At 55.6% G+C, this 25887-nt stretch overlaps 1 protein-coding gene across 1 annotated transcript in view; it reads left to right on the forward strand.

Annotated features, from left to right (window-relative positions):
• SORCS2 (sortilin related VPS10 domain containing receptor 2) overlaps positions 1–25887 on the forward strand; it is a 468073-nt gene that overhangs the window by 258122 nt on the left and 184064 nt on the right. Inside the window, exon 3 of the mRNA XM_049709229.1 lies at positions 22863–22962. Coding sequence (XP_049565186.1) covers positions 22863–22962 — 100 coding nt within the window. The remainder of the gene's footprint in view (positions 1–22862; positions 22963–25887) is intronic.

A 25887-nucleotide genomic window follows, 5' to 3' on the forward strand; every position in this document is an offset into this window, starting at 1 on the left:
ACTTACCATAAAGTAGCTGCCTTCAGAAATATTCCATCAGTGGGTGAATGAGCACCCCTGAAATAGACTCCAATGGACATACTCACACTGACAGACAAGGAAGGTAGTTTATCGAGGCAGTGGGGAAAAATGTCACCGGCCCATTTGGCATTTCCAATGGGGGGAAACTTTGTGCCCTGTTTTTGGCGAGGGACTAGGTAGGAACATGGGGTAGTGTGTCCAGATTGAAGCCATGTGTCCCAAAAAACTTAAATTAAAGTAGGAAAATCCAAATATTGTAAGGATTTGGAGAAGATTGTAAGGAAGACACTGTAAAGAAATACTGGAAGGAAAGGAGAATACATACAGTCATTTAATCAAGACAGGAAACCCAGAATTTGTAAGAGAAAATCTAGACGCATTTGATATATAAAACATAATTGCGTGTAAGACGAAAACACTGAAACTAAAATCCACAGATAAAATGGATGAATGAGAAACTCAACGCTTCTGACGAGGACAGGGTTAATAGCGAATGGTAACTAGCTCTGATGTGTTTCTAGAGAGCTCTTATAAGGGGATAGCAGAAGGATGGGAGGTGGCCAGTTAGTCACAGGACAGCAGGATTACCTGGTGAAAGACAGTTACCAGGGGAAGGATGCTCGGTCTCCAGCAGGCAGGGAGATGCAAAGTAAAGAGAGGATTTTGCCACTGTCTACTTGCCCATCAGAGAGGCATACGTAAGGGGGACAGAAAGAGAGAGAGAGAGAGAGAGAGAGAGAGGAATCCTCTTCTCAGTGAGCTTCTGGAAACAGTGTGAGTGGAGCAGGCGGGCATCCCTCGTGTTCCTGGTGGGGCGAGCCAGCTAGCAACATCTACCACCAGGAAAGACACACATTCTTCAGTCCCACTCCTGCTGTCTCTCCTGGAGCAGCGAAAGCAGCAGCTTCTAAGGTTCTGCTGGTGGGGATGTTTCTTCCATGCAGCATGGTTGACAGTGACAAAAACAAGCATGGACGACAGGGAACAAGGTGGATAAACGGGACACCACGGGGAGTGCGTCCACGTCAGGGGGCCTTAGGCAGCCATGGAGGGGGGTGTTCTCAGGCGACGTGGACGGGCTTCTACTTTGCGTTATTAAGTGAGAAAACAGCCAGCCACCCAGGTGTTGACATTGTGTGTACGTATATGTGAGCTTGTAGGAAGATGCTGAGGGGTCCTTGCTGGGATACTTGTCTTGACTAGCTTATCTGGGAGTGGGTGGAGGGAAACTCTATAGGCAGGGGCCAGTGGGCGGGGGCACTGAATTTTATAAAAGGTGTAGAAAGGGAGGGAAGGAGGGAGAGAGGAGCGTAGAGGGTGGGTCCCCATCCTCACTTGCCAGCTCGCCCACACTTGTGGTTACATCAGGGCAGGGGCATTTCAGACTATTTATCCTTCTTTTCTTATGTGTGTGCATTACTCAGGTTTCTACAATGCCCAAGTGTGATTGACATAACCAGAAATTAAACAACAAAGCTGTTTTCGTTGCATGAAAACAATGACTATACCATGTGTCGGAGCTCCGAGGAGAGACCCAAAGGATTGAAATTAAACCTGATGTTGATTAAAAAAGAAAAAAAAGTGACAGAGAATAGCATAGAGAGAAAACGAAATAGAAAAAGGAGGAAAGGGCTATGGTAGGGCTAACGGGAAGTCTGGACGTGAACCGTCAGGGAAGCACGTTCCCTGGGAATGCGTGTCACGCGGAGCAGGGCAGTGAAGGAGCCCGGGACGACAGTGGACACGCTGAGTACATACGGTAGCATCATCAGTCACTGTTAACTTCGGTGGAGATAGCATATGTCAGGGCCCAAACAGGAAATCAGCACCTGCTTGAAGTACGTGGGACAGAGAGTGGGCTACGTGGTGGTGGTGAGGGCTTAGAGCCACCAGGGACAGGGAGACAGCTGGAGGTGAGGACTGTGGGGTTCGCGGCTTCCTCTGCAGCAGGATGAAGAGAGAGGGTGGTGTTCCTGCAGCTCAGGAGCCAGGGCCCAGCAGGGCCTGGAGCAGAAGCAGACGCAGCCCCTGCAGAGACACACTGGAGGTAGAGGGCAGAGGGAGAAATACCCCAGCTTCTCCCTCCTCCCGCCCTCCCGCCTCCCACCAGAGCCTCCCATTGGCTGAGCCCAACAGGAAGTCAGCTGGAAAATGGACAGGCTGGGATAGGGGTGGGGCTGCCATGGCTCAGAGCAGAGAGGGTGAGCGAATGGACTTGGAGGGAGACGGGAGGGTGGCCGGCACAGCCAGGGAAGACCTTTCCAAGTCCTTTCTGCTAGTCCGCATAAGGAGGACCTGAAGTAGACACCGAGGGCACCCTCCTCATTCCCATTTCACGGATGGGGAACGCGAAGCTTCTAGAAGGCTGGAGAAACCGTCAGGAAAGGTCTTTGCCACCTGAGGGAGGCTGTGTAGGACGAGAAGAGCAGACAGCCTTGTGGGGAGGCCGGAAAGCCATGCTCGCCGCTTGGCAAGGAGCACACTGGGCTCTGGGGAGACGGCTAGGCCTCGCCACCCTGACGGGCTGTGTCCTGGGGGCCCCGGATGTGGCTGTGTCTCAGGAGGAGCCCTGAATGTAGGGAGAGGAGACCCCCCACTCCAGCCCCGCCTCCCCAACCACAGACTGCAGCAAGGCAGCCGCCAGCGCTGCTTCAGGGACCGCGAAATTACATCTCTCAAAACACCCCTTTCTTCCCTTTTTTTTTTTTGTCTGCATTGCCATGACTAGAATAATCCCGGTCTGTCTTCTCTTTCACCCTTGACGCTGAGTTTAATTTAATAGACTGTAGCTGCGGTGCCTCTGATCTTTAAATCCATGTTTATTTGCTTATTAGCGTGGATGTGATGTCTGAACAAAGTGTGGGGATGTGTTGCGAAGCGGTTTCGACCAGCGGTCTGATCGGTTCAGCGGCCTTGCTGTGTTCACAGCCCCGGGTTGAGACTGACATGGACACAAAGCCTTCCCTCCCGAGGGCTTGTAGGGCCCTACCTGAGTGCCGGGCTGGCAGGGGAGGTTGAGCAGGTGGACAGGGGCTGAGGCCGCCCCTGCTGAATGGAGTCCTGTCCTGGAGAGCGGATGGTGCCCCTGCCCCCCAGCTGTCAGAGCTCCTGTGTGTGTGTGTGTGTGTGTGTGTGTGTGTGTGGCAGCCGCCAGCCCCGTCTCCTGCACCTCAGTCACCATGTTGGCCAGACCAGCTGAGGTTGAAATCTAAAGGGCCCTGGCTTCATGATACAGGCCGACTCCAGGTCCCTGAAATGCAATGACCATGAGCAAGGAGCCAGAGAGAGGATGTGTCCTGTTCCAGAGGCAACATGCCCAGGAAATGCAGCCTGGGTGTGGAGTCCCACCTCAGGGCCTTTGCACGTGCTCACCTCTGACTCCTGGATGCGTTCCCGTCTCTGTTCAAAGGTCCCTTCACTGAGGAGAGGCCACTTTGCCTGAAATAGCGCCCTCCTGCCCCAAGTCTCCGCTCCATCCTCTTTTATTCATAGTACACAATGTACCCAACACTAGAGTTCACTTTGTTTATTTATCGTCCACCTGCTCCTCCAAGGCATCCGTCAGCCCCCTGGAATGAGGAGCGCTGCAGGGAGACCTGCTTTCCTGTGGCCGAGTGGAGATGCCATGTGTTGTCCCCAGACCTTTCTGTCATGGGACGTCTGCTCTTGAGATGGCCTTAGGGGAAAGGGAACGGGGAGGTGGAAGGGGTGAATGGAGGAGAGAATGGCTCACACAGAAAAGTAGAGACACGTGGACAGAGAGACAGACAGATCAAGAGAGGCAAGGACAGAGCTGCACCTGTGAAGAGACCCTCAGAGAGACAGAGATACCAACAGAGAGACACACAGACAGATGTATAGGTGCAGAAAGAGAACCAGAGGTCCACACCCAGAGAGACAGACGGAGAGGCGGGCTCTGGGGAGTGTCTCTGCAGACACGGTCCAGGCGCACCTGGTGAAGGCCGGAGGTACCCCTGGGGTACCACCCCTGGGGGCTGGGAGGCATGAGCCAGCGGGGCCGGGCAAAGGCCGGAACGGCTGTTTCTTCATGGCGCTGAAAAACCAGCGCCTCTCCTTCACTGTGTCTGGTATTCCAGCGTCAGCTGTCTGCCGCTCCCCCAGACGCTCAGACGCAGAAAATTCAGACGAGCTTTGCCCTGGCCCGTTTCCAGGTAAGAATCTGTCCTCAGGAGAAAATCTCCTTAATGGGGAGGAAAACAGAACTGACATCACCCCGGGCCCATCACATTCTTCTTTAGCAGGTCCTGGGAGGTGGCACACTGTTGTTGAAGATACGTGATGCCGCCCACCTGGGCAGCAGTGTGGGCCCCTCGGATTCACTCATGCGCTTCCTCCAAAGGACGCCACGGGTGGCAAGTTGGGGCCTTTAAAATAGAAAAGTGGAGTCACATTCTGGAATCAGTCCAGGAGCAGGTCCTGGGATACAGGGGGCACAATGATGGAGTAAATGAGCACCAGTGATGACCTTTCAGGCAGGCGGTGACCGGAGAGCATCTTAAAGGCTCCCTCAGTCACCAGTCAGATGCCCCCCGTGCTCCTGGAGGAAGAGCCTCTCCAGGGCAGCTCTGTGTCCCCATCTGAAAGCCCAGCCTGGGGCCAAGCACAGGGCAGGGACCCAGTAATGTGTGGTGTGTGAGCTGGGGGAGGGGGTCGGGGGGGGGGAGGGAGGGAAGGGAGGAAGGAAGTAAGGAAGAGCAGATCCACGGGATTGGTCCCTCCCCAGAACCCCGCCCCTCAGACTCCATCCTCACCACCATCTACTTGCCCCCCAGGCTTTTTAAGGGCAGAACGCGAGAGAAAGTCGGCTCTGTCCCTCCCCATCCCCGCCTCCCAGGACCCACTCAGGCCCACGCTCACCTCCTTTTCCATGTTACCATGGGAGGAGTCACGCCCTCTATTGATGGGCACGTGCAGGTGTGGCTGTCCTGTGAGCTGCACCCCTGCATCTCTACAAGGCCAGAACCCCAGGTGGTGGGAGCTTTTCTTCCAAATCGGAGCCTGTCCCAGAGGCCGTCAGTGACCATGGGGCCTTGACCACACTGCTTCTGGTCCCAGAACCTCTGTTTTGTTTCTTCCTTTTTCAGGGCAGATTCTCACACCTCCCTCCGGGCTGCAAGGTGAGATGAGAGTCTGCAGGTAAAACCCGCGGCAGTGTTTCCGGAACACAGGGGTGCTCGGAGGACCATAGCCGCTGCTTTCTCTGCAGGCAGAAGGGGAAGGTCGAGGGCTGTAGGATGCGACAGGCCTGGGTCCACCCTGCCTCTCCACCTGCTCGCTGTGGGTTTCTGAGCAAGTGACTTAACCTCTCTGATTTTGATTTTCTAGTCTCTAAAATGGGACCCTATGTGGTCACAATGCAGGAGGGCACTTTGAAAAAGTAGGATGTGCACACAGGTGTAAGTTGCATGACTTTTAAAAATAGTTTTGCTGTGGAAGAGTGGGCGTTCCAGCCCCAGCAGCAGAAGCCCTCACACCCCACCCTGCTGAGACGGCACTGCTGGCAGAAGCTCCCCTGGAAGAGGGAAGCCGGTTTCAGCCTGGTTCTAGGAGTGAGGCGCAGGTGAAGGGCCACATTCTCCATTCACAGGGCTTGGAGTTTAGGGGGTCTGCCAGGACCTTGGCCAGAGCCAGGGACTGCCGGCACCGTCTGGCTAGCACCCCTGGGCACAGAGAGGCTGGCAGGCAGCCAGGGCGATGCAGTGCAGGGGCGGCAGGTCCTGCTGGTGGGGTGGGACTCCCGGGTCCGGGTGACGCCCGCGTGCTTCGGAGGAGCCGATCCCAGCCTGACCGACGCCCCGTACACAGCCTTCCCTCCCCGCCCACCCCTCCTGCAGACCATCAATTCTTGCTGGATAACGCGCCTTCCCTGAGAATGGCTTAGCTCAAAATTTTCAAGGGCTTCAAGGCATCTTGTCGTTATTTAACTCTCAAATGGGATTCTTAGGAATTGGAGAAATACTTTCTGCCAATTTCCACCCACTTTGGTTTCCTTGCCTGGAGAACCAAGTGCATTAAGTTATTACAGGGCGCCCGTGGGTGGAGGTGGAACAAGGGGGCCCCTCTGCAGAGAGAGGGCCTGAGGGAGGGGGCGCTGCCGGCTCCTTGCCGCACTTTTACTGTCATTTAGTGCCATGATGGAAATAGTCTGGGCATCCTTCATTCACTTCAGCAAACTTTCACTGTCTGCTCGGCTGGGAGCAGGGGGCACAGAGGTGAGGGCCATGGTCTTACAGCTTTCACAGGGTCACAGGAGCTGGGGGACAGACCCACAGGCGGCAAACCTGTGGCCGGCGGCTCCACGGGCCCAGAGTGAGCTCAGACCAGCCCTGACTTACAAGCAAGTTGCTACACAGGGCAGTGAGGGAAAGAGGATTTTCAGTAAGTGCAGCAGCCCTGGGGGGAAAACAGAACTTGACCCTGGATCAAACATGAAATAAAACCCCAAGACAGCATCAGTGATGGGGCCCCCAGGGCAGGGAGATGTTGCTGCAGCTTCCCAGGGTGGAGGGAAACCAGACACCAGCACTCTCCTCCCGGGAGCTGATGTCCTAAAGGGAGGCAGAGAGTAAATCAGCGAGATGCGTGTGCACTGTCAGGTAGCAATGTGCACCGCGGACAAAAGCCAAGCGGGAGGGTTCCTGGGGGGGAGGAGGAGGGCGTTCTCCTCGGTGAGGTAACACTTGAGCAGGGCCTGGAATGCCCTGAGGAGTCAGTCCCGAGTCAGTCCCTGTGGGCATCTGGGACGGAGAGCGGCACGTGCAAAGGCCCTGGTCACATTGCCTGGGCCATATGGACCGGGCTTCATTCTCTGAGCAATGACATGTGACAGCACATAGGAAGGACCCCAACCGGGGAAACTCACCCGAGTCTTGGCGTCCAGAGTTTTTACTGGGGGTTGTTCATGTAGCCTTGTGGCTGGCCTTAGTCTCCAGCGCCTCGCGAGGTAAAGCTGAGACCCGCTGACCCAAGACTCTGCCAGGAATCATATTGTGAGCATAGACTAACTGGCCAGCCCAAGGCCTCAGGACACAGAGGCACTCTTAACAGGCAGGACCTTCCAAGGCTTAGAGGTGACCTTCCTGGAGCCAGTCAAGGGCCAAACTTTTCTTGGGAACGTGCGGGGTCTGGACAACCCAGACGCGCTGAGTTAACCCCTTACTGCACCATCATCACATACCTTCTGCTCCCAGGCAGGGAGCAGAGGGGGAGGAAGGGAAGGGCTGCATCCCAGGCCAGTTACTGTGTTGGGAGGTTCAGGTTTGTCACTTCCTTTAACCCTTGGGACGACCCTGGGGTGGAAGGCGTGTCCCTATTGTACAGAAGGGACACCTGAGGTCCAGTGACTCCTGTGACCAGCTCCAGGTCACACAACCTGTGGTGTCAGACTTTCACCACGCCCCCTCCACGTGAGCATGACGTGGACCACGGGTGCTCCCTTCAAATGATGCTTTAGGGCTTCCCTGGTGGCGCAGTGGTTGAGAGTCCGCCTGCCGATGCAGGGGACACGGGTTCGTGCCCCGGTCCAGGAAGATCCTACATGCCGCGGAGTGGCTGGGCCCGTGAGCCATGGCCTCTGAGCCTGCGCGTCCAGAGCCTGTGCTCCGCAACGGGAGAGGCCACGACAGTGGTAGGCCCGCGTAACGCAAAAAAAAAAAAAAAAAAAAATGATGCCTTAACCACGGAGGTGCCTGCAGGAGATTGGCTCTGGGGAAGATGTGGCCCTCTCCTGGGCTGGCCGCCGGCTCAGGCAGGAAAGCGCCTGGATGGGGTAGGGAGCTCTGCAGGGCCTGCTCTGCTGCACGGCCTCGGCCAAGCTACTCACCTTCTCAGGCTGTTGCTGTGGCCCCAGCACACCCTCTCCCAGGGCACCTGGTGCGCAGGCGTGGGCATTTGCCCAGTGGACATGGAGCTGTCTCCTCTGCATATTCAGAGAAGGATGTCTGGATGCCTGTCTGTCCTGCCGACTCCCCGGGGCTGCAGGGACAGATGCGCTGCTGCAAACTGCTTGTGCTCTGCTCCCAAATCACTCACTGATGCATTTTGAAGAAGCCTCTGGAGTTTGATGGTGCGAGGGGGTGATTCTGTCTTGTCTTCTTGACTGTAGGCAGGAGTCGGGAATGACTCTAACATCCGCCCTGTAGCTGTCTGCCCAAGACAGCCTGGAGTCTTGGCTGACCTTGGCGGGGACGTCCCTGGTGGTCCAGTGGCTAAGACTCCGCACTCCCAGTGCAGAGGGCCTGGGTTCGATCCCTGGTCAGGGAATTGGATCCCGCATGCCGCAACTAAGAGTTCGCATGCCGCAACTGAAGATCCCACAAGCCGCAACTAAGACACGGCACAGCCAAATGAATAAATAAATAAATATTAAAAAAAAAAAAAAGAAAGAAACACTGACCTTGGGGCCAGGAGACCTCAGTCAGAGTCACCCCCTTGGCTCTCAGCTGCTGTGTGAACTTGAACAAGTGACTGCTCTTCTCTGGGCCTGTGTCGTATTCATGGGAGGGGTGTGGTCGGAGGCCCAGAGGTTTCGAGGACCCTCTTGGCTCTTACAGCAGGGCTGGGTGCTGAGAGCTTATGTGGGGCGTCGGCAGTAACTCTGAGGGCGTCTGGTTGAGAACTGTGTCATTCATTCATTCATTCACTCATTCACTTATGCACTCATTCAACCAACGTTTACTGGCACTCAGTTCATGCGAGGTGTTGGGCCAGAGAGCTGGCCAGATACTGTCCTGGCCATTAAAGAGCATTCAGGTGGATCAAAGGAACAGGAAATCCATTTATGGTGGATCAGGTGTCACGGGGGCTGTGGGCACGCAGACGAGCGGCAAGGGGACCCGCGGGGGAGGGAAGGGAGGGTCCAAGGGCTTCACGCGTTCTGTCTTCCCCTGCCGAAGGCTCTGCCATGAGTAAGGGTCTCCTCTCTGAGCCCCGCTTCCCTCCTGTGCAGAATGGGTAGCTGACAGCGTCCACACCGTGTGTTTTTCCAGGGCCTGCTATTGTTAGGCACTCCGGCTCCATCTTGAAGGCGCTAGGGACGTGCTGGAGGTTGTTCAGAGGGTGATTTGCATGATTTGAGAGAAGAGGAAACTAGCGCAGGTTGAAGGGACAGAGAGTGCCGTGGGCCTCTGGCTGGCACGTCTGCAGGTCCTGTCAGCTGGGAAAACACAGGCCATGCGGGTGTGAACACAGCGGTGCTTCTTACCCTCCATGGAGGGCCCTGTCCTTGCATACGGTTGAGGCACACAGGGCCCCCACAGGACTGCGTGAATGGGAGGACAGGGTGCTTCCTGGGGAGACGGCGTGCCCCCCACCCCGATGGAACTGGGCCAGGCTCACCTCCTGCCCCGGCTGGACCAGGAAGGGGAAATTCCCGATTGCAAGGAGTCCCCACCTCCTCCTCTGGTGCTTCCGTCTCCCTGTTCGACACCCCATCTACAGCCACGTGTGCAGGTACAGGTCCTTTCACACCCTCCCTTCTAGAAAGTGGTTCCTGGTGAGGACTGGGGAGCTACACGTGGTGGGGTTGAAGTTTATGGGCTCAGGGCCAGACCACTGGGGTTCAAACTCAGCTCTGCCACTTACTACTTCGCCTCTCTGTGCCTCAGTCTCCTCCTCTGGAAAATGGGATGGTGCCTCGTGCTTACCATGTAGAGGGTTGGGAAGATTAAGAGAGCTGGTCCGTCCAAAGCACTCAGCATGGAACTTGATGTATGGGGGAATAATTATTGATGAGTATTAATTAATGATGACTACCATTATTCTTATTACTGCCACCTGATGTCACAAGCAAGTTAAGTCTCAGAGATGTTGGTTGACTTGTCCAAGGTCCAGGATTAGAAAAGGATGGGGGCATCTGCAAGCCCAGATCTCAAAACTTCAACCCAGAGCGGGTCAAGGGGCCTCCTGCTGAGGAATGAGAGGCCAAGGGCCTGCAGAATCCCAGGGGCAGGTGTGGGAGAGTGTGTCTTTAAGGACACAGTTTAGAAACGGAAATCTGTAGGTTACTGACATAACTATTCAGTTTTGTCATTGAATCAACCTTTGTTTTGTATTCCCTGATCTTTTTGCCATTAAAAAGTGTCAATCGAATGCCCCCGATTTCATGACTTACAGCATTTCTTTGATGTTTACTGAGATCCCAAGTTGTGTTCCACCTGTCTTATTTCCTGCTCAGTTTTTGGACTTTGTATTGAAATATTTCTCTGAACATTTAAAAATAGAATTTCCTTCCCGATTGCCCATATCTCATCTGCTAATGTCTATTTACATTCCTTTTCCTCTTTAAAAATGTTCAGTATATAATTTGCGCTGCCTTTAATAGAAACTGGATAGCGTCAACTGTTACTCAGAAAATTAATTTAGAGTGTCAGATTCTATAACTCGGGAATTGGCATATAAAAATGTTACCATTTTATGCCGGGACCCCCTAAGAATAAATGAGGACCCTTGTTTTTAAAATATTTACTTGTAAGAGTTTCTTGGATCTGAGAATACACTTTTGAAAAGCCATGCAGAAGCTAGAGCCCCACTCCTGGCACTTGATCCTAGGGAGTGATCCAGGACGTGTTAAAGGGATGAAAATTTTTATAAAGGGCAGAGGGGCTTGCCATAGAAATAACAGGAAAATAGAAAGAAGTCAGTTTCCCAAATGCACAGCACATAGTAGGCTCTCAGTATTTTTAGAGAGGCTTTAAAAATGTTCATCCTAACCAATGGCTTGTCAGTAATGTCACACGCACTGGATGGAGTATTACACAGCAGGCAGGAAACGCTAACCATTTAGTTATAAAATCAGACCAAAATTTGGGCACACGTTGTAATGGCCGTACTAGAAATATGTTCACCTGTGGACAAGGGCTGGACAGGTACAGAGGGATAAGGGAACCCAGCTGAGTGTTGAAAGAGAAGCTTCTTTTCTTCTTATTGTTGGAGCTGCCTTCTGTTGTTCTTATTCTATTATTTTTTAAATGATTCCAAGAAGAGTGGAAGGTGTATCAGCATATGAGGGAAGGAAATTTTATTGGGTGTGGATTGCTAAATTTTAGGAATTTTCCGCAGGATAGATTCCAGTTCACAAGGGAAGCGTAACCCAGCCCAGCCCCCAACTGGCTTTGATGCTAAGCCTCGGTTCCAGATTTGGGGGCTCCCACTCCCCCCTTGAGCTTTCTTCCAGCTCCTCTGCCCTCCCCATTCCTGCTGGGAATTCCTAGCTGCACCCCCAGTTCCACAATGAGGCAGCTGCTGGATTGGGAAGCCCTTTGGAGCTGCGTTACCTGGTCTGCAACAGGTCATTTTGTGTTATTATTTGTCTCATTATATTGGGGTGCTTCCTATTTGAAATGACCCTTCTGGGCTTTAGGGGGGGCTGGCATCCTCCCAAATCGGCGGGTTCCCTGGGAGATCACGTACATCAGTGCACTTCACCCTGGGTAGCGGGGGAGAGAAGCTGGACACGGAAGGGCCTGTTCCTGGGTAGCAACCGGCCTGTCCCGTTTGTAGGACGTGCTTGTGTGTCCTTCCCGACAAAATCCAAAGCGACAAACGCCGCTCTCCCAGCCTCTCCGCGCCCCCTCCGTGTCGGGGTCTCCAGACTCGCCTTGGTCATTGCAGGTGTGCCCGGCTGGGGGCTTGCAGAGCGGCTGTAAAAGCAGGGACATCTGCTGGGGTTTGATGAGGCCTGTGTGTCAAGGTGAGCAGTAGGCAGCCCCGCCTGTGCCAGGTGAGCCCTGCCCACCCCAGGACAGTGCCCAGGGACACTTCCGGGGACACAGGCCTCATTGAGTCCCGACGGTTGCAACCCAGTTCTAAAGACCCCACCATCTGGGAAAAGAGCCGCGGCAAATATCCCACCTCGGGTCATCTTAAAACCTCCAGAAATAAAACCACCAGAGCCATTCATAGAGCTGGAAGCTGGTAGAAGTTGCCCAGTTTAGAACCCGAGTAGGACACAGTCTCACTTTGTCCCTTAGGAGCCGAGCAAGGGACTCCAGCTGCTTGCATCTCAGTTTCTTCATTGGTGCCTTGAGAGTCATTGGTTGGAACGGAGATGAGACGAGGTCACTCACCCAGCGTCTTTATCCTGGGCCTGGAGCAGCCTCAGCCCTGGCCGCCTGCTCGGGGCTGAGGTCCCCGTGCGTTATTTGTGTCTGCTCCAGGCTCTGGGCCTCGGCTATACTCCGTAGCCCCTGCCTGGGACTTGGGCCCTCATTGCTTCGTCACAGCGGCAGGAGCAGCCAGCTTCCCCAGCAGCACTTGAGGCTGATTGTCGGGGACGCTTCCAGCCCTTTGTCCAGCACCCTCTCCCTCCCCTTCCCTCCTCAGTTCCTGCCAGCTCCTCCGCCAGGCCTCCCCGGACCCCCAGGCACATACAGAGCCTTCACCAGCTTCCCTGGGAGCATCTAACACCCTCCGCAGTTTCCCTGCGAGCCCCTGGCACCTTCCCCAGTCTTTGAGAGCTCCTGGCACATTTCCGGGCTCTGACCTCCGCTTTGGCTGCATATCCAAGGTCCTTTTCTAGTGCTTCAGCCCTGCCCCCAGGCCCTGGGGCCCCCCAGAGGCGGCTGCCCTGCCCTGCTGCACACCAGATGTGGCAGGAGCATTGCTCCTTCAGTGTGGGCGCTGGTACAGCCCAGAGCAGGCTCCTGGTGGGCCCCTGCTAAGCTGGGTGTAAGCCCTTTCCTCCTGGTCTGTGAGAAGGTCTTGGGAGGGACTGCATCCAGGAGGAGAGGTATGAGCAGTGTCTGCTGACTGATGGGTGTGGAATTATTTCAGGATCTGAACAGGAAGTACAGTGGCGCTGGCAACGCCAGCCACAGAAACGCCCGCCCACCCACTCTGCGCTCCGCGCTCGGCACAAAGCCGACACAGAATCGGCGCAGGGGAAAGTGTGTTGGAAGGCATTCTTGAGCTGAGAGAATCACTCATCTCAGGGGTTCACCGAAAGGGAGGCGACCCTTACTGTGGAGTAAGGAGATGCAGCTGGCTGGGAGCCAGCTTGAGCAGAGCGTCCTGCAAGCAGCCTTGCAGGGTGGCCTGGTCCCTGACTCTGCACCGATTTCCATCCCTAAGTTGTTGGTAGAGCTGCAGGCAGGGATACTGAGGCCGTCCCTGGGACCAGGCCCTGCCCAGCCCAGCTACATTCTGGAAAGATCTACTGACTTCACAGCACCTAACACATGAGGGCCCAGAGCATCAGCAGAGCCATGGCAGCGGGGCTAGAAACCACATGTGGAAGGGCTGCTTGGGAGACGAGCTCCTGGGATGGACTCAGAGAGATGGGCACTGACACGTGACTGTGAGTTTGAGCATGGAAAATCTGGGGCCCCTGCTAGGGTGCTCCTCTGGGCCGGCACAGAACACTGCCCGGGCTCTTTTAGGATTGGGCTTGAGTTCAAGACATGGAAACAACCTCAATGGCCATAGACAGATGAATGGATAAAGAAGACGTGATACATATATGCAGTGGAATACTACTCAGCCATGAAAAAGAATGAAATAATGCCATTTGCAGCAACATGGGTGCAGCTAGAGATTATCATACTAAGTGAAGTAAGTCAGACAGAGAAAGACAAATATCATATGATATCCCTTACATGTGGAATCTAAAATATGACACAAATGAACCTATCTATGAAACAGAAACAGACTCACAGAACAGACTTGTGGTTGCCAAGGGGGAGGGGGTTGGGGGAGGACTGGAGTGGGAGTTTGGGATGAGCAGATGCAAACTATTATATAGAGAATGGATAAACAACAAGGTCCTCCTGTATAGCACAGAGAAATATATTCAATATTCTGTGATAAACCAAAATGGAAAAGAATATGAAAAAGAATGTATATATATGCATAACTGAATCACTTTGCCGTATAGCAGAAATTAACACAACATTGTAACTCAACAATACTTCAATAAAATAAATTTAAAAAAAAGACTGGGCTTGAGTTAAGGAGAAGCCCTAAGCCAGGGAGAAAACCCACAGGTAATACTAACAGGGCTACCGAGTGGGGAAGGGCTGTGGTCAGTGTGCAAATGCTGACACGGCAGAGAGCATCACCCACCAGGCTCTGCGAGAGGAAGAAATAGAGTCAGAAAGTCCAGACACGCAGGGTGGGTGCCTGGCCCTGTGAGCATCCCGAGGGACAGGAATGCATGCCCGGGGGACAGCCTGGGGTACAGCAGAGAAGGCAGACTTGAGCCAACAGCTTGGGCTTAAACTGAGTTTCCTGTAGTTGCCATGTGACCCTGAGCAAGGCAGGTGATACGCCTCAGTTTCCTCACCTGTAAAATGAGAAGGCATGCTCCTGGCCGACGCTATTGTCCTGTTCCTGGGAGGCCGAGCTCCACCCTTGGCCTGGTGTCCAGAGCGTGTGAGCCCCTGTGTCTATTAATCCCCCCAAGAGGCTTTTCCCGTTGCAGGGAGACCACGCTCTCAGATCCTCGGGGCAACTTGCCTGGCGTCGCCCCACTACTGCCATTGTGCCCCTTTGAGGGCAGGCTGAGACCCCTTCCCTCAGCTCACCCACCTGGCTGGCACCCGACACCCTGTTTCACACTCAGAATGTCAAGCCACGTCACGGAATTTTCTTGAATGACTTGACCGGCCTATCAGTGCCCCGGGCCACCTTAATTCTCTCTCCCTGGCTGATCCCAAGAGGGTTTACTTGTCAGTCCCGGGCAGCGGATCAAAGCCTCGTCTTTCCAGGGCCCCTGGAGTTGTCGGTTCCTGAGGACAAGGGTTGCCCCTGGGTCGTGGCCTCTCGACATCTGTCCCTTCTCATCTCACATCACAGACTAAAGTTCAGCAGGGCGTTCAGCTGGGAAACCATCCTAACACACATCACCTCCTCTGGTGGGAGGGCCCAGGCTGGATGCCTGGAGACCAAGATGGAGTCCCGGCTGTGCCACGGATCCCCAGGGGAGTCTGCACACATCCCTTCCTTGCCGGGCCTCGGTTTCCCCACGTGAAAAGTGCAGGTGGGAGTTCCCATCCCTGGTGTGGCTTTGGGGTCTGCCCGGGCGCTTTGCACACCAACGGTGCAGGGCTAGTGCCGGTCCTCTGCGTAATCATCAGGGCGCACGAGGGGAGTCCACACAGCCACGCCTCCGGCCAGAGAGAGGTCCACACGGACACAGTGTGGCATCAGTGCCCCTCAGGAGGCTCCGTGATGCGGGGACCTGTCACCTGCCCGTGACCACGAGCCCGCCTTGTACTCTCCCTCCACACACCGGCTCCAGTCTCACGGTGGGTATCTGGGGTCTGTGCCTTTGATCCCTTTTACAGATAAACAAACCGAGTCTCGCAGAGGTCCAGGCCTTGCCCAAAGCCACAGGCTTGCAGGTGGTACCAGCCACGCAGGGGGTGCCCCCTTTCCCACCTGTGCTGTTTCCCAAAGTAGCCGGGAGACCGTGGGAGCTGGGGGCTCATCCGCACAGGGGGAGGGGCTGGAGCTGAACTTACGTCCCTGCCAATGAAATAATTATAGAGTATGAAAATGGCTTAATTAAATAATTTTTTAAAAGTGAATATGTACAGACACTCAGCAATTAAGCGGCCGATTTTCAAATAGCAATTTTCCAACTGCGCTTGTCTTCCACGTATCTATTTGCCCGATTTTAGAGTCTGTTTTTTTTCCCAAAATTTTTAATTTGAATAAATCTAGATTGCATGATCACTTCCTGAGGTGCAGGTAGAAGAACTTGGAGGTGGTATTCGTGCTGGGGAAGTTCAGGGTGGGTGTGGGGAGGACGCCGGGCCCAGAGGAGACCCAGGGTGAGCGCTGTTCCTCCGCACTTCTCCCTCCTCTTCCCTTCCCCCACCCTCCTTTTTCCCTCTTCCCCTTCCTCCCTCCCTTCTATCCTTCCTTCTGGACATGGAGAGCTCTCACAGGCATTTTCACGATCCTGAGATGAGAGGGGGAGTCTCTCCCCAACAGGCAAGTTCAAGGGTCTGGCTGGTGCTCAGACATTAATCAAATCCAATCCCCACGGTTTCTATGGAAAACTTGCCCAGAGTGGGATACCCTCTCACCCGAGGTCACACAGCCTCCGGGTCTGCTACCTGGTGCCCCTCCATAGGCATCCAGCAAGCATTTATTGAGTGCTGGCTGCGTGCCTGACCTGTGGATTCTTGCATGATCTTGGCGACCCCTCTCCTCACTCCAACTGGGTCATCTGTAAGGACTTGAGGAGGATGTGGCATTACATTCAGGGTTGGTGCCCTGGGGCTGTGAGGGATTTAGATAAGAGTCAGGAATGTAAGACATTTAATTGAGTCATCCTTGTCTCAAACTTGGTGAGCTCATAACAGAGATCTGCGCACTCTGGGAAAGAGACAGCATCCTCCAACCTCGGGCGTCTTGAGCGTCCCTGGGCATCTCCGGTTTGCATCCTGAGTGGTGCTTATTTTCTGCAGCCCTCAGACACACAGGGCGAGGCAGGGACCACATAACACTCCGTCACCTTCTACTTTCCTTTCTTGGAATAACTCTTCATAACGCGGATACCATCACTGCTAGACTTGTTCCTTCACTTGAAGTCTTTGAGAAACAAGTGGTCTTGGGAAATAATGAAGTGAAATATGGATACCTGCGTGGCCCCAGGCAACGAACGAGGTCTGCCTGGGCAAGGGTTTCCCCAAGCACTGGCCTCGGGGTCGGGGAAGCCGGGAGCCCAGGGAACAGGCAAGGACGTTGCAGGTGAAAGGCATGTGACCACTGCCTTTTCCATTCATGGGGACCCCAGGGACCCCTGATCCAACTCTCTGATGCCTCGAGGAGAAACCGATGCCCCATCCTGAGTGTGTGCCCGGGATCTCACTCTCAGTAGCAGCGAGGGGGCACGGCCAGACCCCTGACTGCCAGACCCCTTCTTCTTGGCCTCATGGGATCTCAGAACTCCCCTGACCAGTGTCAGGAGAGGAGGTGGCCCAGGCCGTGGACACAGGGAAACACATACTGCTCTGAACTCGCCCATCTTCGAGCCCCATCGTGTCCTGCAGGCTTAGTGGGTGCCGGTGACTGAGCTTCACCCAGGGGCTGCCCTGACTTCCCCGAGCCACACCCCATCCGTGTTACCCGGGTCACCTTCCGTCTCCTCCCTCGCCCTTACACCTTGCCATCCCCAGCTTCCGGGTGTGTGCCCTGCCCTTCCTTTCTTCTCCTCCCCACTGCCACTCCCTCCGCCTCTGTCACCTGTCCCACCCGCGGTCACCCCAGTCTTCCTAAAATAGTAGCGAGGACAAGCTCCTACCATGCGGGCTTTGAGACACCATCGAACACCTTTCCCACGGTCACTCCGCTCATCCCCTTCCAGATGGGGGCACAGACCTGACCCTGCAGAACCCCGCTAACACCCTGCAGACTCCACCCACAGCCTCAGCCTGTGTCCAGACCAGCGAGTCTGGTAGAAATAGGATGCAAGCCATGCGTGGATTGTCCTTAAGAAGTAGAAACCGGGGACCTGAAAAGAGCTGCAGGAACCTTAAAGGCATATTACTAAGTGAGAAAAGCCAGGCTGAAAACGCTACAGACCAACAGATGACGTTCTAGAAAAGGCAGAACTGTGGAGACAGTGAAAAGATCAGTGGTTATGGGAGCGGGTGCATAGGCGAGCCCGGGGCATTTTAGGGCAGTAACACTACTCTGTATGACACTATAATGGTGGACACATGTCACTGTACACTTGTCCATAGAATGTCAACCCAAGAGTGACCCCTCACATAAGCTATAGACTCTAGGTAATGATGGTGTGTCAGTATCGGTTCATCAGCTGTAACACACATGCTGCTCTGGCGGGGGAGGGAGGTGCATGACGTAATGGAGATTATGCACGTTTGGGGGCAGGGGGGAACACAGGAAATCTCTGCACCTTCCTCTGTTTAGCTATGAACCCCAAACTGCTCTTAGAAATTTAACTCTATTAATTAAAGAAACAGGTGCAATTAATCTTAATAATAGACTTTTTAACTCAGTATATCCACAATGTTAGGTCAACATGCAATCAATATAACATTATAATGAAATAGTTTACATTCTTTTTTTAAAAATTTATTTAATTTCGGCTGTTGGGTCTTCGTTGCTGCACGTGGGCTTTCTCTAGTTACGGTGAGCGGGGGCTACTCTTCGTTGCAGTGTGCCGGCTTCTCATTGCGGTGGCTTCTCTTGTTGCGGAGCATGGGCTCTAGGCACTTGGGCTTCAGTACTTGTGGCATGCAGGCTCAGTAGTTGTGGCACATGGGCTCAGTAGTTGTGGCGCACAGGCTCAGTAGTTGTGGCACACGGGCTTTGTTGCTCCACAGCCTGTAGGATCTTCCCCGACCAGGGCTTGAACCTGTGTCCCCTGCATTGGCAGGTGGATTCCTAACCACTGCACCACCAGGGAAGTCCAAAATAGTTTACATTCTTTTTTATCTACTAGCGGGGGCTGTGATCCAGAGCAGGCCCAGATCTCTCTGTGGCCTCTGGGGTCGTTCACACCTGCCCCCGTCCACCTTGCCAGCCTCTGGCCCCGTCACCTCTCTCACAGTTCACTGTAGCCACTCTTGCCCCCAACCTGCTCCAAAGCCCTACCTTACACCTGGCTCCAACGCCCACCTGTGGAAGGAGGAATAATACCCCCCAAAGATATCACGTCCTAATCCCTGGAGCCTGTGAATATGTCACGTGGCAAAGGGGACTTTGCAGGTGTGATTAAGATGGGGAGATTGCGAGGGAGTTCCCTGGAGGTCCTGGGGTTAGGACTCCTCACTTTCACTGCCGTGGCCCTAGGGGAGCTAAGATCCCGCAACGTGCGCGGCGAAGCCAAAAAAAAAAAAAAAAAAAGATGGGGCAATGGGGAGATGATGCTAGATTAGCCCTGTGGGCCCTGTGTCATCACAAGGGTCCTCACGGGAGGAGTCCAAGGGAGGTTTGGCTACAAGTGAAAGAGATGTGACAATGGAAGCAGAGACTGGAGGATTTGCTTCGAAGATGGAGGGTGGGCCACAAGCCACAGAATGCAGGCGCCTCTGGAAGCTGGAAAAAGCAAAGGAAAGAGATTTTCCCCTGAAGCTTCCAGAAGGTGCAGAGGCCTTGATTTTAGTGCATAAGACCATTTGGACTTCTGACCGCCAGACCTGTATGATAATGCATGTGCCTTATTTTAAGTCGCTGAGTTTGTGGTAATCTGTTCCAGCCCCCACTGGAAACTCTACAGTCCCCTCTTTGGTGACGGCCCCCCAGCCAGCATCGGCCTCCCTCTCCTCGGAGCCTGTCGTCCACCAGGAACCCCTTGAGGACGGTGGGAGATGAAGAGGGCCTGGGATGGGGTGATGGAGGTGTCGGGATGCAATGTAAATGATTTAGGAGGAAGAGTCAGCAAGATGGGTTAGCTGGGCAGTGGGGCAGTATGGGGGCGGGGCAGCCAAGGATGGCCCCTGGCCCCGGGCGGTGTGACGTCCCTCTTAGAATCTCCCAAGATTCTCTGGATGTGTCCATCTGTCTGCTCTCTCTGTCCCACAGTATCTGTTCTACTCACCAGGGGATGAAGTGACTGGCGCATAGTAGCTACTCAATAAACATATGTGGCAGGAATGAATTTGAACAAATAAAGAAATCTGAATTCCCAGTCCCAGTGTGATGCTTAAAGCATAAAAGAGCTGAACAAATGTTGAACGAAAGAGTGAATGAACGAATGCACTGATGTCCCAGTCTCTGGCAGGTGGCCTGGGACTTGGGGCTAATGGCTATCTGAGGAATTGGATTTGCATTGTCCGGCGGAGTGAGGTGTTTCGCACGCTGCCATAGCTGGTGATGCAGTGGCAGGACTTTGCTTTAAACAGATCCCTCCTTCCCTGCCCAGAGAGAAGGGAGAGGGGCCCCTGTCCTCAGGGCCTTTGTACCTGCCCTTCCCTCTACCTGCGATGCTGTACTAGTTCCTCAGGCTGCCATACAACGTACCACACACTGGCTGCCTTTAGACAATGGAAATTGTTGTCTGCGGTCTAGAGGCTGGAAGTCTGGGATCCAGGCGTCGGCAGGGTTGGTTCCTTCTGGAGGATCAAGGGGAAATCTGCTCCGTGCCCCTCTCCAGTCTTCTGGGGGTGGCTGGCAATCCTTGGTATCCTTGCCTGTCTCCATGGTCACACGACGTCCTCCCTGTGTGTCTGTGTGTCTCTGCCCACATTTCCTTCTTTCGATGACACCAGTCATTGGATTGCGGCCCATCCTACTCTAGTATGACCTCATCTTAACTTAATTCCATCTGCAAAGACCCTATTTGCCAATAAAGGTCACATTCACGGGTTCTGGGTAGACATAAGTTTGGGGGAGACATTACTTAACTCAGTACAGGTGGCTTTCCCACAGCCAGGCACTTAGCACGTTCTCTTCCTTCCTTCCCGTCTCAGCCCAGACATCACCTGTCTGAGGGCCCTTCCCTGCCACGCTCTCTGAGACAGCAATCCACTGCCCCCTCCATCCCCCTATCCTGCTTATTCTTCTTCCCAGACCTTGTCTCCTTTGACACGGCTATAGTTTTGCTTATCTATCTATCACCCTCCTCCCCGGGCCCCACTAGAATGTAAGTTCCTGGGCAGCAGGGCCTAGATCCCACTGGCTCCCTGCTGTGGACCCACACCAGCAGGTGCCCTTGAGTGAGCAGGTGTGAACAGGCTGCTGTGGCCACAGGTGGGGGACTAGGGGGGAGGCTGGACCCTGGGGAGGCAGCTGGGCCGGAGAGGGAAACAGGATGGAGGGAAGGAGCGGACTGCCCGGTATCTGGAAGGCAGAATCGATCGCAGGTCTTAGAGATGCTTATTGGTGTCAGGTGAGGGACCAAGAGGCTCACAGGTTACCAGGCACCGAGCTCCAAGCACAGCTGTTCGTGTCAGGGGCAGGGGCGGTTCTAGAATTTCCTGGGTCTCTGGATCAGCCCTCTGCCAATGGGCCTCTGACTCCCTCCTTCCCAAAGAAAATCAGTTCTCAGAGGTTTTGAGAGTAAGTGCTTCCCCAGTTACACCTCCAGTGGGGCTGCTTTGTTCTCTCCAGCGGGCCCTCCCTGGGGAGGCCAGGGGCGGGCAGAGGCCCAGGGGACCCTGCTGGGGGTCCGGCGGGGCGGCCCCTGCTCGAGTTCCCAGGGAGTCAGAGGGCAGGGGCTGCCTTCTGTCCCGGCCTGGGAAGGACCTTGGGGCCTGAGGACTTCCAGGGACATGGGGCCACTAAGCACAAAGGCCACAAACACAGCCCGTCTTCCTGGAGCCTCAGTGAAACAGAAAGCTTGGGGAAGAAGTAGGGAGGAAGTACCGCCCTGTAGAAAGTGCTGAGGGTGTCCTGTGGGATGGAATTGAAACACTGCCAGTGGGGTGCGGTGTTTACACTGAGCAGCTCCAGGCCTCCCCCAGGAGCCCAGGCTGCACTGGGCAAGTCTGACACTCACGGCCCGGTCCAGCCCCTCCGTGGGCCCAAGGGGCTGCTTGGGCCGCCTGCAGGCCGGGCTCCACACGGTGCTAGGGTCCGAGGACAGGAATCCAGGTGACTGCCCCGCCCCACTTCCACCTCCCATCAGCTGGGATCGGCCGCCCTTGGCCCTGGAGCTCAGCTCCATGCAGGCCGGTCTCAGTGGCGATCAGAAAGATGGACGGGCCCGAGGGGCACCGGCACGGCAGGCCTCAGTAGCCTTGGGTTCCCCTTCCTGGCCCCGTCCCCGCCTTGGGGTGAGTCTCCTGACCGGTCAGAAGACAGGACAGCCTGGGAGAAGCTGAGGTCTCTGGAATAACGCACGTTGGTTTAAGGACTGGAGGCAAAGTGCGGCCTGGGCCTGACCACGTCTCCAGCTCTCTGCGGCCGCAGCACGTTTGAACCAGCTGGTCACAAGGAGCGCTGGGCCCAGGGTCGCTGAGTTGAGCTCAGCGGAGGGGGCTGAGCTGCAGCATGGAGTTAATACCATGTCCTGACGTGTTGGTTGCTGTGACATTGTCCGTGATGTCTCATCTCCCTCTCACTGCTGCGGCCGCTCTGGGCGGAGGTTAGATCTCAGAGATTCTCTCCTGCAGCCCTTGCCTTACGGACAGGAAAGTGGGCACCCCCTGGGCGGCAGGGACTGGCCCCGGCCCGGCTGTGGCGAGCGGATGCTGACACCCACTGGCCGGCACAGGGATTGGGGTCTGATTCCCAGCAGCTCTGGAGCTTGGGTACCTGCTGCCGCCACTGCAGCCCTGTAGGTGCACATGGTCAGGGCGGAGGGTGCAGCTCGCCGGAAGAACTCAGGGTCCAGAGAGGGAAACAGACAAGCAGACGGGCCTCAGGGCAGCGGGGAACTTCTAGAGAGCAAACAGGACTCCAGCTGTCCGTGGGCGGCCCGTGCTCACATCCTGAGTCGGCCCCCTGTCAGCTGAGTGATTTCAGGCCAGAACGTATCCCCTCCGAGCCTCCTCCTGGCCCTCTGGTCGTCTTCGAGATGGACGTAGTGACGTAATCTGTCCAGGTTTTCCGAGGAATCAAACAGATGGAAGGACCTAGACGCGGCCAGTACATATGAGACCCTTTGTAACCAGTGAGACGCAGATACAGTAAAGCTAACATAGACCGTGGACCGCCCAGGGCAGGTGGCTCGTGGGAAGACAGGCTGGCATTCGCAGCTCCAGACCCGGGCTAGTGCTGGGTGTCCCTGAGGGAGCCCCAGTCTCCTCCTGGTCCCCTGGGGCATGCTGCTCCGGGGAAAGGGAGAGGATACACCCGAGGGTGTCCTGGGCGCTGCACCCACACTGGCGGGGGACACCATGTGGGCTGGATACCTCTGCACGTGGAGGGGCCTGTCACTGACAGCTGTCTTCCTGTCCTCCCAGGTCATCGGACTTTGGGACGTCCTACACCAAGCTTACCCTTCAGCCTGGCGTCACTACCGTCATCGACAACTTCTACATCTGCCCGACCAACAAGAGAAAGGTAGGCTCTGCACGGCAGGAGCCGCTGCCGCCTTGCTTCTCCGGGATCCTGACGGCGGGCGGAGGTGTTTACCTCCCAGCTCCCTGCGTCACCCTTCCCGCTTCCGCCTGAATTCGTTTGGATGAATTAAGTTCTAAAGCAGCAGCTGGGCCTTGGGAGAAAGTTTGTCCTGGTGCGTTTGTTTTCCCCTGCCCTGGGCCGGCATCCATCCAGGTAGAGCGGGGCAGAGGCAGGGGTGGCCTCTCTGGAGGGGAGAAGGAATGTCTCGTCTTGGTCTGGCGTCCTTGGATAGCAGCGAGGAGCGGTCCCGATCTCCTGCAGGGTCTTTTAGTTGTTGATTTGGTTTTGATTTGGCTTTGCTGTCTCATCTGAGCTTTACTTTCTGTTTTCTTGGTCTGAGCGTGTCTTCTGACTCTGCTCTCTGCCTGACTGTGGGATCAGGGAACTTTGTCGTTTCCAGGCTACGGCCGTCTCCACCAGGTTCCGTGGAGGAGGAGGCACGATGTTTGCCTCCTAGCCACCTCGGGACCCCAGACTGAGGTCAGAGGAAGCACCCGGGGCAGAGCCATCCTGCGCACTTGACTCCATGCAGGGAAGTAGACCGTTGTCACAGAGAGGAACTTGGACAGATCAGGTTCCTCCTGGGAAATGGGATGTCACGGCAGAGAGTTGTGACATTGGGGATTAGAACCCAGAGCCCAGCCCACGGGCACCGATAGATGCTCTGACGCCACGCAGAGCCCGGAAAACCCCTGTAGACTGATGAGCGTCCCGGGAAGAGAGTCATCATGGCCAGACGGCTGGATGCGGAGGGCGCCGGAGGGTTTGCCGGTCACGCTGACTGCACGTTATTGGGCTCAGAGGAGTCGGTGTGTGCGTGAACTTGGCAGGTTCTGCAGGAACCGAGGCCCCGTCGTAGAGGTTTCGGAACGTGAGGACTGAAGTGCGTTGCCATTCCCTGGGAGCTGTCCAGGGAATCTTGATTGGCACTTTTTAACGGGATGTCCGCTTTCTGAAGCAGGTCTCTCCCCTCTGCCAACACCCTTCCTTGACTGTTACTGCTGTTACAGCTTCCTGATGGACAGAATTGGAATGCAGAGGTGGGGAGGGCTGCTGGAGAGGGGGGAGCTTCACAGGGACACCGGTGCCTGCCCGGAGGGGACTCGGGACTGAACAGAGAGGGGCAGGGGTTTGGTTTTGCCCGGGTCCCCCTGGGCCCTGCTCGGGGACTTCACGTGCACCATCTCACTCTGTCCCACAGGGGCCGAGGAAGGAGGTGTTATTAACCCATTTTCCAGGGCAGGAAACTGAGGCATAGGAAGGTGAGACTTGGCGCTTAATCACACGGCTGGTGGTGGGAGGCCTGGATTTGACCCCAGCCTCATGTGGGTCCAGAGCTGAGGGGTTTTCTTGTGCAGGAGTGAGAGCAAGTACGGGGGAATGACCCCCCCAACTACCACCCCACCCCGACTCCCCGCGGCTCAGCCCACGTGCTCCCCGAGCTGTCCCCGTCCCCTGTCTGGTCGGCCCCAGCCCGGGCTGGTGAGGGGTCAGCGCTGGGAGGCAGCCCTTGCTCTGCTGGGAGCTCAGTGCTTTTCCCGCGTGCCGTCCCCGCTCTCTGAGCCACAGGGTTCTCTTGGGGGGCAGGGGGGGCAGCAAGGGAAATGCCCAGGCAGCACCCTAGCCCAGGCCTGGGTGCGGCAGCGTGTGCATAGAACAGAGACCTTCGTTGGCCAGGAGAGCTGAGTGCTTGGAAGGGGCAAGGACAGACATCCTGCTTCCCTGCCCGCTGTCATCTCTCTCCCTGGGGCCACTGTGATTTGGAGCGAGACAAGGGAGGGCTGCCGCGGGCTGGTGCTGACCCAAGCCAGAGGCCCCCCCATCACCCCCAAACTCCAGCCAGCAGTGGACACGGGAGGCCATGCCGCCCATCTCCTGCACGTCCTCCAATTTCTATCTGTCTAGCCAGCCTGGTCCCGGAAGCTTCCTCCAAGCTGACCCTGCCGTCCGTCACCAGCTGGGAGGACCCACAGGTGCCCAGATGTGACGGTGGCTCCGGGGCCGGCCCCAAACACCATGTCCTCCTTTGGAAACTAGAAAGGCAGAGGCAACAGTGGCAGTCACAGAACGGGGAGTCTCTGAGGCGTGAGGTCAGGGAAGGCTGCCGGGCTGCCAGCAGTGAGGCCAGACAGACCCTGGTCCTGCCCAAAGCAGCCGCTGCTGAGCCTGTGTCCTGCTGTAAAGGGGTGGCCGGGGGTTAATGAGATGGTGGGCGGGGCTCAGCAAAGGGGCTTCTGGGTCACGCAGGGCATCCCGGCAGGCAGAGGGCACCAGGAGTGAAGCATCAGTTTTGGCTACCTGGGGGCTCGGGGCAGATGGAGAGCTGGGGGCTCTGAGTGGGGTGCTCAGCAGAACCTCCTCTGTGGGCAACACTGGGTTAGGGATGGAGGCAGGGAGACGTGTGCATCTTTAAAAGAAGATAGGACATGATCGGCGATGCCTGTGAGAGGTTATTTTGATAATTTGGACATTTAGCCTGGAAATATCGCTGGGGATAGAGGCTGGGTCTGGTTGGCCGCTGTGCCCAGCACAAACACTCAGCCCATGTTAAAGGATGAATGCATGCATGAATGAATGAATGAATGAATGAGCGAGCGCCGCAAGCCACAGCCGGTCCCGCTGAATGGACGCTACTGCCGAGTCGCCCACCTGATCCACAGACTCCCCCGCACCTGGATGGGGCCTGTAGGCGTGGAGCCCGAGGCTCCTTCCTGGGGTTGCATGGGGCACCCCGCATTTGTAGGGTAGCCTGGGGGACGGCACCCAGGCCGGGGAGCCCTCCAGTCCAGTTCTGCCATGACCCTCCAGTGAGGGGACATCAGGGAGGTCCCAAGGTGTCTCATCTCTTAACGGGGGCAATGATGG

Source organism: Orcinus orca, chromosome 4, assembly GCF_937001465.1.
Source record: "Orcinus orca chromosome 4, mOrcOrc1.1, whole genome shotgun sequence".
NCBI lineage: Eukaryota > Metazoa > Chordata > Mammalia > Artiodactyla > Delphinidae > Orcinus > Orcinus orca.